The sequence below is a fragment of the Leptonychotes weddellii genome, chromosome 2, assembly GCF_054177405.1.
Source record: "Leptonychotes weddellii isolate Sample4059 chromosome 2, ASM5417740v2, whole genome shotgun sequence".
In the NCBI taxonomy this organism is placed as follows: domain Eukaryota; kingdom Metazoa; phylum Chordata; class Mammalia; order Carnivora; family Phocidae; genus Leptonychotes; species Leptonychotes weddellii.
The window spans coordinates 117,642,722-117,659,949 of record NC_138370.1 but is presented as its reverse complement, the minus strand read 5'-3'; the positions used below and the strand labels follow the sequence as shown (position 1 = coordinate 117,659,949).

Below are 17,228 nucleotides of genomic sequence, written 5' to 3'. Positions count from 1 at the left end.
AGGAAGTGGAAGATGAGAGAGGCAGGGAGATGAAGAGGTAAGGGGTGGCACTAGGGCCAAGTAAGTCTGGAGGCCAAGAATGTATAGTGCAACCCATGTGCTGGGCCCTTCCCCTGAGCCCCAAGTGCTCACAGCCCGCTATTCAGGGCAACCACTGAGACAGGAGGTAGAGGCAAATACATAAAAGTGGCTTATTAATATACACTACAATTCATAATTAGGTAATAGTTCTCGTTCCCAGACTTTACGGCCACCTTACAGATTCCGAAGAGGGAAACTACAGCTGGACTGAGCTAGGTTTGGGTTTAGCAGGAAGAACAGCAGGGCAGGAGTTTGGGGGATGTTATCACAAGAACGACTTGTGTGGTAAACCAAGAAGCCCAAGTGAGCCGTGGAAGAAGCAGAGACAGGAAAAGGCTGTTCAGTGGAGGGACCTAACAGATGGCTGTGGCGGATCCACAGAGTGAAAGTTTAAGGGGGTAAGGAGTGTTGTCCAAGAACGGGAGACTTTCACTTAAGATTTCAGATGTTAAAAGGTTCTTAGTGATAAAAAGAGTCAAGGCATGGCCATGGTATTAGGTGGCTGGAATGGGGTGAAGCCGTGTGTGCTAGTAAGCTGGCTCCCTAAAAACAAGTGCCCTGTTTTTTCACATTTGCCAATGTCCATGGTACAAACACCCACGGGGGCTGAGTTCAAGATGGCGGTATTGATGTCAGTGAATGCGGGGCTGGGAAGAGATGCACACAGTTCATAAGATGGTACAACCCAGTTCCAATTGAACACCAAGAGAAGAGGATTGTAAAGTGTGGATGTGAAGAAATTGAGAGACAGTTTATTCAAGAGGACCTGAAGTCATCTAGGATGATGGTGGGACATGGGAATGGAGAGAAAACTGTGAGATCAACACCAATCTTTATTTTTTTATTTTTTAAGATTTTATTTATTTGTCAGAGAGAGAGAGGGAGAGCACAAGCAGGGGGCGCAGCAGGCAGAGGGAGAAACAGGCTCCTGGCTGAGCAAGGAGCCCAATGCAAGACTAGATCCCAGGACCCACAGACCATGACCTGAGCCGAAGGCAGATGCTTAACTGACTGAGCCATCCAGGTATCCCTAACACCAATCTTTAATCAATAAGGAGAAGTGAGTAAGAGCAAAGCACAGTGCAGGGATGGGGAGCATAGGATGAGGGCCAGACATGGAGACAGTGAACCTCATACTGGAGTCATGACAGTCATCTCTAGCATGTGTTGGGTTCATGCAAACTCAAGTGTTTTAGACACTTTGCATACATTATTTCACTTAATCCCAAAACAACCCAGTGAGGTAGGTTATTATCCTCTTTTTACAGACAAGGAACCTGAACAAAAGGAGGCTATTGCCCAAGGTAACAAGCCAGCAGGGATTTGAACTACATTCAGAGTGGTGGGAGATCACTTAGAGGCTGTGTTGGCAAATGGGAAAAGGGCTGCAGTATTGTAGAAAGCACAGCTTCTACTCCAAAGGGCTCCCTCAGGGAGGCAGCCATGTCCACTTCTGCACTTGGGTGTTCAGAGAAGAGCCAAGTTTTAGGGAGGGTGGGCCATGCAAAGGGCTCCAGGGAGCACTGTGAAAGATTTGGGAGGGAAGGGAACGAGGAGCACTTAATCAGGGAGACAGTGCTTCTCAGGGGTCAAAGCATGTGAGTCTATGGCTCGTAATTGTTCTCAGTTCTCTGTTTCTCTGGCTGTGGTTATTCTCTCAGCAATAGGCACGTAGAGGGCCTGAGGTTATTTCCAATATTGGTTTTCAAAACGTGCACTTGACATTGATTAGAAGTGATTTTCTGAATATGAAAAGCAATTTCGTCCATGACGATGCAGGGATCTGATTATGGAAAGTCATTATTAATAACTATTTATCAAATTGGCAAAAAGGAATGAACGTTGCTGAAAAAAAATAAGCAAACCCTTAAGAAAAGTAAGCATGGGTTACCCGGGTGGCTCAGTAGGTTAAACGTCTGCCTTCGGCTCAGGTCATGATCCCGGGGTCCTGGGATGGAGCCCCACATCGGGCTCCTTGCTCAGCGGGGAGCCTGCTTCTCCCTCTGCCTCTGCAGCTCCCCCCTGCTTGTGCACTCTCTCTCTCAAATAAATAAATAAAATCTTAAAAAAAGAAAAGAAAAGAGAAAAGAAAAGAAAGCACAACTGCAGAATTACTGCTGTTGCTGTTTAGTACCAGCTTGTCTGCTCTGGAGTACTTAGGGTCTCCAGCACTGACTCTGCACTCTACTTTTTTTACCTTGTATTAGAGAATCCTGCTTGTGTGTGTGTCTTTTTTTTTTTTTTTAAGATTTTATTTATTTATTTGAGAGAGAGCGCGCGTGCACAAGAGCACGACGAGCGGGGGACACGGGGGTGGGGAGAGGCAGAGGGAGAAGCAGACTCCCTGCTGAGCAGGGAGCCCGACGTGGGGCTCCATCCCAGGACCCTGGGATCATGACCTGAGCTGAAGGCAGACACTTAACCAACTGAGCCACCCAGGCGCCCCTTTGTGTGTGTGTCTTGTTTGAAGTGTGGACCTCACTGCAGAGAAGGTAACCACTAGCCACATGTGGCTAGGACTGGAAATGTGGCTAGACTGAATTGAGATGTGCTATGAGTATAAAATATACACCAGATTTTGAAGACCTGGTTTGAAAAAAATGTAAAATATCTCATTAATATTTTTATATTGATTACATGTTGAAATGATAATACTTCGGATATTTTGTGTTAAATGAAATATATTATTAAAATCAACTTCACCTGTTTCTTTTACTTTCTTTTTTTTTTTTTTAAGAGAGAGAGAGCATGAGCAGGGGGTAGGGGCAAGAGGGAGAGGGAAAGAGAGAATCTTAAGCAGGCTCCATGCCCAGTGCGGAGCCAGAGGCAGCTCCATGGCATGACCCTGAGATGATGACCGGAGCCAAAATCAAGAGTCACATGCTCATGGGATGCCTGGGTGGCTCAGTCGTTAAGCGTCTGCCTTCGGCTCAGGTCATGATCACAGGGTCCTGGGATCGAGCCCCACATCGGGCTCTCTGCTCTGCGGGGAGCCTGCTTCTCCCTCTCCCACTCCCCCTGCTTGTGTTCCCTCTCTCACTGTGTCTCTCTCTGTCAAATAAATAAATAAAACCTTAAAAAAAAAAAAAAAGAAGAGTCAGGATGCTTAACTGATTGAACCACCCAGGCGCCCCTCTTTTACCATTTTTTAACATGGCTACTAGGAAATTTTAAATTGCATATGTAGCTGGCACATGAAGCTCACATTATATTCCTACTGAGCAGTGCTGGTCTCGACCCCCCTCCCCCCATCTTTGAGGGTCAGTGCCTCTTCGGAGCTCTGCACATAGTCAGGCATAGGAAATTTTTGATTGGGTTGTTGATTAGTTACCTCTGGGAAGAAGACACACTGAAAAGATGCTTCTTTCCAATTCTAGAATGTTCTATCACTGGCATTTAAGTTCTGTGTACTCTACGTTCTCTAATTACAAATGTGAAAAAAAGAAAAACCACATCTGTTTGCCATCGTGGGAAACCAGAACAATGCCACCTGATTAAATGTGCTCAGGCCTCTGTTGAAGCTCTGAGGTCTGGGCCCTGATTCTCCCACTCTCAGGTCAGTCCTTCTTTTCATTACATCAGTCTTCTCAATTTGTTTCTGGGCATTCTTTTTCCTCTATACCCTACCCTATTCCTTTAAAAGATATAAACTGCTTTTAAGAAACAAAACAGATGAACATAGGGGAAGGGAAGGAAAAATAAAATAAGATGAAAATAGGGAAGCACATCATAAAAGACACTGAACTCTAGGAAACAAACTGAGGGTTGCTGGAGGGGAGGTGCATGGGGGGATGGGGTAACTGGGTGATGGGCAGCAAGGAGGGCACATGGTGTAATGAGCACTGGGTGTTGTATGCAACTGATGAATCACTGAATTCTACCCCTGAAACTAATAATACACTGTATGTTAACTAAATTGAATTTAAATAAAGAATCTATATCTATATACTGCTTACTTTATTTTTGTGCACTCTTGTACCTGCAATTAGTATCTGGGCTCAGACTCTGCAACTTCATGAACAGCTGGTTGACTAGGGGTCATTTACTGAGTCTCCCTAAACCTCACTCTTCATTTTTTAAATTAAATTTTTTTTTATTTTTTTAAAGATTTTATTTATTTGTCAGAGAGAGAGAGAGAAAGCACAAGCAGGGGAGTGGCAGACAGAGGGAGAGGCAGGATCCCCGCTGAGCCAGGATCCCGATGCGGGACTCAATCCCAGGATCCCAGGATCATGACCTGAGCCGAAGGCAGATGCTTAACCTACTGAGCCACCCAGGCATCCCTCTTCATTTTTTTTTTAAATGGAGATAATAATAGTCCTGCCCTCATAGTCTTGTAGTAAGGACTAAATGGATCAAAACCTAGGAGATGCTAGGAAGAGGACATGACATGCCGAAGGCTCAGATGGCACCAGCTATTTCTGTTACCCTCTCCCTGTTCCTTCAGCTTTCATCTGCTCAGCTCTTGCCATCTTTGCCTTAGCATCTTCACTTTTGAGGAACTAGAAGAGAACAACACCCATCTCACAGGTATTAAGCTTAGTGTTGCCATCTGAGATGGGCAGATCCCTTGGGGCACTGTGCTAACCGTCCTGGGGAGGTGGACTCTCAAAGACCCTAAATCAGAAGTCAGGTCTTAGCAGACAGCGAGAGGAAGCTCCTGCCTATTCGAGCGTCAGTCTTGTAAGTCGCAGCTGGGAATAGCTGGAAGTGCTGCAGAAGCCCCTGGGGAGCAGGCATTGAAGACAGCCTTTGCCAAGGGAGTGGACTGGAGTGGTCAGGAGCCAGCCCAGGAGAGAAGCCCATATGAAGAGGGATACACTGAGTTCTGTAAACCAAAGAAATACTTTTATCTATTGCACACTATACTCTTTTGGTTTCATTATCCTCCCGCCTTTAACCAAAAGGTGGGGGCCGGGGGAAGAAAGAGATACGGGAAATGAAGAGACAAAGTATCACCCCTGCTGAATTGCAGACCCGAAGTTCTGTGTGTGTTGGGGGTGGGGAGGATGAGGGTGGTGCTAGTCAACTGGTTAGCTCCACCGCAGGGTGTTCAGGCCTGGATCCCCAAAGTTGTGCTGTAGGTTTTTTCTTTTGGATCTGTTTCTCCAGGAAGAATCCCCAGATGCCTTCCTTGGGGAAGGGCGGGGCACATGGTAGCCTCAGCATCAGAAAAGGCCTGGCGTTCTCACATTTCAGTAAGTGGTTCAGTTAGTGCCTCTGTTTTCAGCAGGGCACCTCACACTGTCTCTTCCCCTCCCATGCCCCCACCCCACCTCCCAAGCTAGGCCCGGGGTCCTCAGATACTGAGCCCACAGTTCAGAGTTTCTCCAGAGTCATCTTTCCGTCTCTCCCAACCACCTGCTGTGTGATATCAGCTTCCTAGCCCCAAGAGGAAGGGCAAAAAGTGGGGCTGGGCTTCCTCTGCACCAGGCAATTCTCCCTCCCCTGCCAAAGAGAAAGATGGAGGCTAGCTATGATCAAAAGAGACACACAGAGAACTGGTGAACGGTTAGTAAATACTCATCATTTTCCAGGAAGAAGCAATGAGCTTAAATTTTGAACACTCTGTGTCAAACCCTTGCTCCCTACTTATTTATTATCTCATGAAATCCTCATAACAGTCCTACAAACCGTTTAGAAGTTCTATGCTACAGGTGAAGGAATGGAGGCTTGGAGTTGCCAAGCCTCCTATAACAACCAAGCCAGCCATCTTTGGCGGAGCTGGGAATCAAGCCAGGGTGGTCTGACTGCCAGTCTCTTCACCATTAGGTTACCTGCTTTTCTTTACAGAATACATGACCAAAATTAGCAATGGCAGCTGACAGCATGGGCGTAGGCAGGAGAACATGTAGGTGTCTGGGAATGAGGAGATTCCCAGCTGTTTGGACTGGTTGAGGTGTGGCCATCTCTGGAGGCTCTCATGACCTAGATAAGTGGCCTAGATGACCCGGGACTGTCCCTGCAGCTCCCTGTCCTGGGATCAGCCTGCACTCATGGGGCAATGGCCAGTGAACAAGCACCAGTTTGTCTCTCTCAGGCGAGAAAAAAAATTACGGCTGATTTTGCAGCCTCGTGTTGGAAAAATATCTTTTTATTCAGGCTCTGTAAGTCACTGCAATGGTCTCCTAAGTCTCATTTATTTAATATTTAGATTTTTTAAAAAATAGTCTAATACTGGAAATCTCTACCTTGTGCTTAACTTTGCTGTGAACCTAAAACTGCTCTTTAAAAGTTTATTTTAAAATATATAAAATTATATTTTATACACACACACACTTATTTTCCTTTGAGATCTTTTCTAACTTTTTTTTTTTTTTTAACCTTCCTAACAGAGTTTAAGAGCGGTAAGCCTGGTCCACGATCTTACTGTTCTATACTGTGCTGCAAATTCAAGGGCTCATAGCCCTCCAGGCGCACTTGCCTGGGTCCCCTCCTCCAGGCATGTTTCTGGGGTCGGTGGGAAATTTCTTCTCCCAATTTCCCCGTAATACCTGGCCCTTAGTTGGCGCTCAGGCCACACTTGCTGAATGAATGAAGGCGGGAAAGAGCGGTTTGGGGGCGGCTGCCTCGGGAGAGGGAGGGAGGGCAAGAGACAGAGACCGAGAGACGGAGGGAGATAAAGGTCCCCCCCGGGCGTGGATGTCAGGAAGGCAGGACACAGGGACAGGCCGGCCGGCGCTTACCCCAGGAAGGTGAGGAACCGCGGGTCGGTGGCCAGGTTGGCGTCGATGGTGAAGGACAGGAACGCGGGACTCACCAGGTGCACCGGCCGCTCGGTGGAGAAGCGCAGCTCCACGGCGTCCTCGGTCTGCGCGGGTCCCGCCCGGGCGCCCGGGGAGAAGGGACCGAGCGGCCCCAGGAGCAGCAGCAGCGGCAGCCCCGGCTTCCAGCGCAGCGGCATCTCGGGCTCACCTGGCCGGCCCACCCGCCAGCCGCCTCGCAGCCGGAGCTGAGAACTCGCGCACTTCCTCCCGCCCCGTCACAGCGCCCTTTTCTCCCTCGCTCCTCACCCCTCCCACTGCGCCCTGCATCCCTCCCACTCCTGCCCTGCATCCCTCCCACTGCTCCCTCTTCCCGCCGCCCCGCCTCCCCCGCTCGCTCCCACTTCCTTGCACGCTTTCCCCTCCGGGCCGGTCACGCCCACTTACGGAATCACCCACACCCACCCGGAGGGTGCGGACCTGGCCAGGAGCCAAGTGCCCAGGAGCCCTGGAGAGGGAGCGCCCGCGGACCGGCCCTGGGCATCCCGACCCCAGAGCACAAGGTCCTTGAGCACGGTTCCCACTCCAGGCCTCATGTGGCTGGCGCCGGGTCTTCTGACGCTCAACTAGAACCTCCAGCTGGGCATTCATCGCTGCCCGCCTCATCTGGCTTATAAACGCTTGCTTGTCTCTCTTGATTAACCGTGTGTCCTCTGACCAGAGAGCTGTTTCCCAGACGTCTTACTTTTACCTGAGAAGTCGGACCTGGGCGTTGGCTCACCCACAGCTAGAAAGAGATCAACCTTCAAAAATTCCTACCAGCTTATCATGAAAACAACACTTGGCAGAGCCTTAAAGTATCAGGTGCTCCAGCACCTGAAATTCAGGACGCCAAGCCTGAGTTTGGGGTGGTGACTATCTCTCCAATTTGGAGTCTTTGCCAAATTTCTCCTCTGTAAATTTATCTTTAGCTGTTGGGCAATCTCCTTCAGTTTTCCCTTGATGCCTTACATTGATAGATAATTGTGAAAAGCACCATGCACTTACGGCTCACTCTATATGCCTGATGCCCTAGGAGATGCTTTCCTTGTATTCTCTCGTATTTCCACCTCCCTGCCAAGTGTGTATTATGCTCAGTTTACACAGGAGGACTCAGGCTCTAAGACATTAACATGTCCAAGTGTCACAGTTGGGATGTGAAGACAGTTACACAACCCCGGGCAGATGGTAGCCTGTCTCAGCTGAAATATAACTTCCTCAAAGAAGCTGTGCTTGGAACGCCAGGCAGCTGAGAGTCTCCATGACGCGTTCTCACTGCATCCTGACCTGGCTAGAACTTGGCACATCTGCTAGTATTGTGATTATTGCTCCCACGTTGGCCTCACCTGCTAGACTACAAACTCCATGAATGCAGAGATGGCCTTTGTCTCGTGTAGTGCACTCATTAAAGTTCATGGCATCCTGCTTGGCACTTAGTGGCCATCCAATAAGTATTTGTTGACTAAACAAATGACACCAAGACCCTTAGGATTTTCTACTGAGATTGCACCACCTATAAAACAATACATAAAAATGGACGGGGGATGGGGCGCCTGGGTGGCTCAGTTGGTTAAGCGACTGCCTTCGGCTCAGGTCATGATCCTGGAGTCCCGGGATCGAGTCCCACATCGGGCTCCCTGCTCAGCTGGGGGTCTGCTTCTCCCTCTGACCCTCTTCCCTCTCGTGCTCTCATTCTCTCTCTCAAATAAATAAATAAATAAATAAATAAATAAATAAATGGACTGGGGACACGTGGTTGGCTCAGTCCGTAGAGCATGTGACTCGATCTCAAGGTCATGAGTTCAAGCCCCACATTGGGTGTAAAGCTTACTTAAAAAAATAGGTAAATAAGATGAACCATGAGAGACTATGGACTCTGAGAAACAAACTGAGGGTTCTAGAGGGGAGGAGGTGGGGGGATGGGTTAGCCTGGTGATGGGTATTAAAGAGGGCACGTATTGAATGAAGCACTGGGTGTTATATGCAAACAATGAATCATGGGACACTACATCAAAAACTAATTATGTACTGTATGGTGATTAACATAACATAATAAAAAAATAGGTAAATAAGAATGGATTGTTGGGGTGCCTGGGTGGCTCAGTCAGTTAAGTGTCTGCCTTCAGCTCAGGTCATGATCTCAGGGTCCTGGGATCGAGCCCCGCATTGGGCTCCCTGATCAGAGGGAAGCCTGCTTCTCCCTTTCCCACTCCCCCTGCTTGTGTTCCCTCTCTCGCTGTCTCTTTCTGTCAAAAAAAAAAAAAGAATGGATTGTTCTGAAATGTATATCTAATTTGCATAGATCTGTCTATTCTCAGGCAACTTAAAAGTTAACTATATAGCTAGCTGAGGAAGGTGACAGTTTGGAGTTTGTGTGTGTGTATCAGTTACTATTTTGCAACCTGAATCAAGTTGATATCCGGAAACAATACTTAAGGAAAAAAATCATACGTAAACACCAAGTCACCAGGAGACTATATGGTGGTAGACACGGAGGTGGAAAAGCAGACGCCTAGGCTCTTTCTCTGCCTTTGCCATGACATTGACCCAAATGCAACCTCAAAGAGCAAAACTCACAACAATTTCTTTGGAATATTTGGGTGATTTGAAAAGTGGTTCTTTGCAAGTTTTCTAAACAGTGAGTCCTCGTGACATCCTGAGATGTGGGCAGTGCAGTCCACATATAAGTTACTAATATGGAAACTGGGAAAACATAAATGAGGAAGCGAAGAAAAGCAACTTGCACACGTGATGGTCTGTGGTTGAGATTAGATGAGTTTCTGGCTCCTGGATCTAAGTTGGTTTGATCCATTCTGCCAGAGAAGCGATATTAATAGAAATGATCCTTTCTTTCAGAGACACTTTGCAATTAGACACCCTACATTCTTATGGCAAGTTCCAGCTTACATACATCCTAGCGAGAGCCCTTTACATGCATCCTAGCACCGCATCTTGAAAGGTTGTGGAAAGTTGGCCACTTTTTCCACCTCCCAGAGCCCCCATTTCCTCGTCTGTAATGTGGCAATAATGCTGCATATTTCACAATGGTTTTTTTGAGAACTTAATATATGTAACACATCTAGCTCCATATACAATATGAAGTAGGTGTTCAATAGATGTTTTTATTAGTAGTAGTACTTCATTTAATCTTCACAATAACCTTGTCAAGCAGATTTAGACCTGGCCTTCTGATTCCAAGTCCAGAGTTTTCCCACTGTGTCACACGGATTTGGTGACTCACAAATTATGTGATGATAATGAATTAGAAATAAAAATTTTCAGGGGTGCTCGGGTGGTGCAGCTGGTTAAGCATCTGACTCTTGGTTTCGGCTCAGATCATGATCTCACGGTAGTGATCTCACAGTTGTGAGATTGAGCCCATGTCTGGCTCCACACTCGGCACAGAGTCTGAGATTCTCTCTCCCTCTCCCTTTGCCCCTCCCACTCGTGCTCGCTCTCTAAAATAAATAAATCAATCAATCTTTTTTTAAAAAAAGATTCTCTCTCTCCCTCTCCCTCTGCCCCTCCCCCATCAAATAAATAAATAAATAGATGAATAAATAAATAAATAAAATCTTTAAAAAATAAATAATAATCTTCAAATTAGAACAGTTCATGGGGATCATTTAATAATTATAAAGTGGTATCATTTCCATGTGGTCTTTGGGTTGATTTTCTCTAATGGCACTGGGCTTTTAGGGACTCACACAAGGTCAACAACTGGTCAACAACTAGAAACACTCGTAAGACAACAGGCTGATTTCAGGGCATCTTCAGAAAATAATAATCTTTTTATTCAACTGTATAGAAAATTAAGATTTTCTTAACGTAGAAATCCCTTAGTGGGGGTAATTTCTTAAGCATTTTTTGTTCCCTTTAGGCTGTGTAAATAGTTCACATAAACTATATTGTTTTGAGATATTGGGTTAGACTTACTAAATTTAAATTTTAGTTTAAATTTTTTGGTTCTCAAGCTATAGTCTAAAACAAGGAAAAACTAAAAGCAAATATGTGCTAGAGTCTGGAAAGAAGGACGTTAACCTGTATTGTACATGCTGTTCTTCAAGATGCTTTCACATATTTGTCTATTTGTCTAGTCATTCAAATATTTATTGGGTGCCTACCATGGGCCAAGCATTCGGCTAAGCAGCAGTAAGCTTACATTCTCTTCTATTAAGTTTATGTCTAGGGGTGCTTGCGTGGCTCAGTAGGTTAAGCACCTGACTCTTGGTTTCAACTCAGGTTATGATCTCAGGGTTGTGGGATCGAGCCCCACATCAGGCTCTGGGCTCAGTGCCAGAGTCTGCTTCTCTTCCTCTCTTTCTGCCTCTCCACCCACTCACTCTCTCTAAAATAAATAAATCTTGAGAAAAAAAAGTTGATGGGGTGCCTGGGTGGCTCAGTCAGTTAAATGTCTGCCTTCAGCTCCTGTAGTGATCTCAGGATCCTGGGATCGAGTCCCAGGTCGAGTTCCCTGCCCAGTGGGGAGCCTGCTTTTCCCTCTCCCTCTGCCCCTCCACCCTGCTCGTGCTCTCTCTCTCTCAAATAAATATAAAATCTTAAAAAAAAGTTTATTTTTATATATACCCTATAAATATGTATTTCTCTGAGTTTGTAGGAAAGTGGCTACTTGGAGCCAGTAAGTGAGCCAGAGGGTGTCAGAGAAAGCAGGAAATGTCCTTAGAATAAGGACTCATAAGTTCCAGCAGTCACACACACACACACACACACACACACACACACACACACACACACAATAACCAGGTGGGTTATTAGGGTGTAGGATGAAGGATTATCCAGAAGTCCTCAGGGGAGAGCTGACTGCCCTATTTTGGTCACCTGTCTTTGGAATGATGAAAGCCCTGGAGACCCTATTAATTATGCTCATGAAAAAAGGCACAATATAGTGAATTCAGTGGGACATTATTTATTGTTACCCCCAGGCTCTGTAAACAGTGTAAACAATATAAACATGGGACAGAAAAGGAAGAGTTCCAGGAAATGCATTGGAAATAGGGAAGTGGTTGGGGTGGGGAGACAGGTAGGAGGAATCCTATCTTAATGTTATGTGTTACATAATACACTTATTATGTATTACATTATTACACACATTACATAATACATATGTAGGCAAGACTCTTTACTCTGTTCTTGACTTTTGACCAGGCATCAGGTAGTTTTGGGCTCTCTCAAGAAATAAGTGCTATGCTACTGGGTATTTACCCAAAGAATATGAAAACACTAATTCAGAAGGATATGTGCACCCCAATAAACAAAAAATATGTTTATTGCTGCATTATTTAAAATAGCCATATTATGAAAGCGGCCCAAGGGTCCATTGATAAATGAATGGATAAAGAAGAAGTGGTATACACACACACACACACACACAAACACACACACACACACACACAATGGAATATTACTCAGCCATAAAAAAGAATGAAATCTTGCCATTTGCAACAACATGGACGGAGCTAGAGAGTATAATGTTAAGTGAAATAAGTCAGTCAGAGAAAGACAAATACTACATAATTTCACTCAGATGTAGAATTTAAGAAACAAAACAAACAAATAAAGGAAAAGAAGAGAGAGAGACAAACCAAAGAACAGACTCTTAACTTAGTAGAGAACAAACACATGGTACCAGAGGGGAGGTGGGTTGGGGGATGGGTGAAATACATGAAGGGGATTAAGAGTACACTAATCTTGATGAGCATCGAGTAATGTATAGGATTGTTGAATCACTATATTGTACACCTGAAACTAATATGATACTGTCTGTTATCTATACTGGAATTAAAATTAAAAACATAAAAAAGAAAAAGAAAGAAGAGCTATGAAGTGGGATGAAAGTATTTCCTGCTTTTTTGGCTCCAGATAAGGAGTTAATAAGGAAGGTGGGGTATGTAGGAAATAGTCCGTGCAGTGGAAGCGATTTAGTGGGAGGGACTGAGGCCTTATAATGGCTGCTGTTTGCATCGAGACCGCAGCTGAAGTGCCTGTTGACTGGTCAATGAGTTGGGAAGGCAATAGCTTCTACAACTTTTATTGAATAGTTGGTTCAGGCATGATTGTGCGATTACTGAATATTGCATTAGACTTTGTCATTAGTTCATAATAGGAATAGAAAACGGAAAATACTATGGGTGAGAAACATGGGTCTCATTAAGTCCCTTCATTTGTGAGCAGGTGGGAAATTGTTAGGTGTGCTAATAGAGACAAATCTTTATCTTTGATCTGATGTTCTTCAGATGTAAGCAGCCCAAATGTGTATTTATTTCTGAAGGAAAAACTCATATTAAAGAATCTATTCAAAAATGTTAGAAATAACCTTATTATAATTCCATTTGGACAAATAAACTTTATTTAAAAATTATGAAGGAATTGGGGAAATATGGATATCCCCTGGATAGTTAATGGTATCAAACCAGTTATTGTTAAAAAAAAAAACAAAAAAAAAACCAGTTATTGTTAACTTTCTTAAGGCAAGATAATGGCATTGTGGCTATTTTTCAAGATTCCTTATCTTTTAGAGCTACAGGCTGAAGTGTTCGTGGGTGCACTGATATGGTGTTTGGGATTTGCTTCAGCATAAACTCAGTATAGGTATGGGCGAAGTAAGACTGCCCATGAGTAAAAATTTTTGCAGCAGAGCAATAGGTAAGTGATGCTCATGGCATCTCTGTTACCTGTGTGTCATGAGGAAGTATGTGTTGTCTTTTCCCAAAATGGAAATGGCTTTGTCTTATTTCTGCTTGTAAAATGAATTCGTGTACTTTGTTAAAAGTTAGTGTATCTAGAAGCAACTCAAATGTCCATCGATGGGTGAACATAAAATGAACATATGTAGTATATACTTACAATGGAATATTGTTGAGTCTTAAAAAGGAAGGAAATCCCATCACATGTGAACCTTGCAAGACAAGTGAAATAAGCTGTATGATCCCACCACATGAGGTTCCTACATGAGTCAAATTTATAGAGATAGGAAGTAGAATGGTCGTTGCCAGGGGCTGGGGCAAATGGAGGGTGGGGAGTGGTTTAATGGGTCAGCTCCAGACTTGCAAGATGGAAAAGTTCCGGGGGCGCCTGGGTGGCTCAGTCGTTAAGCGTCCTTTGGCTCGGGTTGTGGTTCCTGGGGTCCTGGGATCGAGCCCCGCCTTGAGCCCCGCCTTGAGCCCCGCATCGGGCTCCCTGCTCCGCGGGAAGGCCTGCTTCTCCCTCTCTCACTCCCCCTGCTTGTGTTCCTTCTCTCGCTGTGTCTCTCTCTGTCAAATAAATAAATAAAATCTTTAAAAAAAAAAAGAAGATGGAAAAGTTCTGGAAATCGAGTTCACAACAATGTGAATATACTTAGCACTACTGGACTGTACACTTGAAGACAGTTGAAATGGTGAATTTTACATGATCTTTTTTACCACACTAAAAAAATTTTAGCTACTACATATAGAAAAGGAATAGAGAAGAAAATAAATATCTCCACAATCTTACCACCTAGAAACAATTAGCATTAACTGATATGCATCCTTCCATACAGTTTACTTATGGGTACACACACACACACACACACACACAATTTTAATTAAATATGGGATCATACCCATTTAGTAAATATGTTTTCATGCACCATTTCAATGGCTGCAGAGCTTTTCACTGTATTAGATGTATGGCAAAATAAAACTTTGGCGGTCGTTCTCAAAGTTTTTGGTCTCAGGACCCCTTTATGCAATTTTTTTAAAAAAGATTTTATTTATTTTTTGACAGAGACAGCGAGAGAGGGACCACAAGCCGGGGGGAGTGGGAGAGGGAGAAGCAGGCCTCCCGCTGAGCAGGGAGCCCGATGTGGGGCTTGATCCCAGGACCCCGGGACCATGACCCCAGCCGAAGACAGACACTTAACGACTGAGCCACCCAGGCATCCCCCTTTATGCAATTAAAAATTACCGAGATTACCAAAGAACTTTTTGTGCATTACATCTGTGATACTTAATGTACTAGATATTAAAACTGATAAATTAGGGCAGCTGGGTGGTTCAGTAGGTTAAGTGTCTGTCTTTGGCTCAGGTCATGATCTCAGGGTCGTGAGATGGAGCCCCACAACGGGCTCTGCTCAGCCTGCTGCTCCCTCTGCCCACCCCCCTGCTCGTGTGCTCTCTCTCTCAAATAAATAAAATCGTTAAAAAACCTGATAAGGGCGCCTGGGTGGCTCAGTTGGTTAAGCGACTGCTTTCGGCTCAGGTCATGATCCTGGAGTCCCGGGATCGAGTCCCGCATCGGGCTCCCTGCTCGGCAGGGAGTCTGCTTCTCCCTCTGACCCTCCTCCCTCTCATGCTCTCTGTATCTCATTCTCTCTGTCTCAAATAAATAAATAAAATCTTAAAAAAAAAAATAAAAAATAAAAAAAATAAATAAATAAACCTGATTATTTATTTATTTATATTTATTTATTAATTCATTTAAAAATAACTATAATGAACTCATTTCATATTAATATAAATACAATTTTTATGAAAAATAGCTACATTTTCTTTCCTTTTTTTTTTTTAGAAAGAGAGAATGAGCACGGAGGAGAGAGGGAGAGGGAGAATCCCAAGCAGGCTCCACACCCAGGGCAGAGCCTGATGTGGGGCTCGCTCTCACGACCCTGAGATCATGACCTGAGCAGAAACCAAGAATTGGATGCCCAACTGACTGAACTAGAAAACTAATATGAAGTGTGGCATTGTTTTATATTTCTGTAAATCTCTTTTATATCTAACTTAATAGAAAACAGCTAGATTATCATATCAACTTCTGTAATCAATCCGTTATGACATTACATATGTAGCTTCTAGAAAACTGCTCTGTACTCTAATGAGAGAATGAAAATGGAAATTATTATGTATTATTATGGACAGAATTTTGACCTTGCAAGGATGTCTGGACTTTTCATGGACTGTGGACCACATTTTAAGAACCATTGTTTTATAGATGTTGCTCTATGTCCTTAAAAATTTGTTTTTAATTTCAGCATGATTGAGGTATAGTGATAAATAAAATTGTAAGATGTTTAAGGTGTACAATTTGATTTTTTGATATATGTATACATTGTGAAAAAATTTCCCCATCTAGTTAATTAACACATCCATCACCTCACATATTTATCTTTGTGTGCATGTGTGTGAACATTTAAAGTCTACTTTCTAAGCAAATTCCAATTTTACAACACAGCATTATTGACTATAGTCACCATGTTTCACATCTTATAGCTGCAAAGTTGCATCCTTTTACCAACCTCTCTATGTTCTTTTTTTCTTTCTAGTCTTCCCTTTTTTTAAAGATTTTCTTTATTTGACAGAGAGAGAGATAGCGAGAGCAGGAACACAAGCAGGGGGAGTGGGAGAGGGAGAAGCAGGCTTCCTGCCGAGCAGGGAGCCCGATGTAGGACTCGATCCCGGGACCCCGGGATCATGACCTGAGCCAAAAGCAGACGCTTGACGACTGAGCCACCCAGGCGCCCTAGTCTTCCCTTTTGAACAAGTAGTCAGCCAGGCTCATTGCCAGGGTTGCGGGTGGGGGTGAAAAGTCAGGGGAAAGAAAAAAAAGCTTTCATTTCCAAAAGCCTAAAGCTAAATCCATGAAGGAGATTGTATGAGGTGCATGAGAGGTAACATTCATCCTAGTGCAGTTTCCCAACCTTCTGCGCATCTTGACATACATAAACAACTACAGCATTTGCAGGGAGCTCTGGGGGAAGCTAGTGCTTTGGAAGAAATCTATATACAGCCTGGGAGAAAAATGCTTTCCATTTTATATGTTATATAATTATGATAAGAAAAATAAATACAGAGCATATGTTTGCTAAATAACTTCCAAATATTGTCTCTTCCATTTTTTTAACAAAAGACTGGAGTCTGATTTCATGAACAAAACTTTTTAATATCCACGGTTGTGTTTCAAATGGCTGATCACCATCTTGATCAAAAATTTTAGATGATAATCTCTTCAAACTCTTTTTTTTAAATTGAAATATAGTTGACACTCAATGTTCCATTAGTTTCAGATGTACAACATGGTGATTCGACAACACTGTATGTTATGCTGGGCTCACCGCAAGTGTAGCTACCCATCTGTCACCACACAACTCTATTACAGATATTCCCTCTGCTGAACTTTTTATCCCTGTGACTTATTCATTCCCTACCTGGAAGCCTGTACCTCCCACTCCCCTTCACCCATTTTGCCCATCCCTCTATCCCCAAATTCTTGATCAGATTTTGCTCACACAAGTAGATCATAAGCAATTTTCAATTTTTTTAAAGATTTATTTATTTATTTTGGTGGGGGAGGGGCAGAGGGAGAGAGAATCTTCAAGCAGATTCTCAGCTGAGCGTGGAGTCCATCGAGGAGCTTGATTCCAGG

The 17,228-nt window shown here is 44.1% G+C and overlaps 1 protein-coding gene across 1 annotated transcript in view; it reads right to left on the bottom strand.

The window, feature by feature from the left end:
- Nucleotides 1–7,069, bottom strand: part of HPSE (heparanase) — a 37,075-nt gene extending 30,006 nt beyond the window's left edge. Inside the window, exon 1 of the mRNA XM_081812210.1 lies at nt 6,768–7,069. Within this exon, the coding sequence (XP_081668336.1) occupies nt 6,768–6,985 (218 nt within the window). The 5' untranslated portion in view covers nt 6,986–7,069. The remainder of the gene's footprint in view (nt 1–6,767) is intronic.
- Between the last annotated feature and the right edge of the window lie 10,159 nt (nt 7,070–17,228).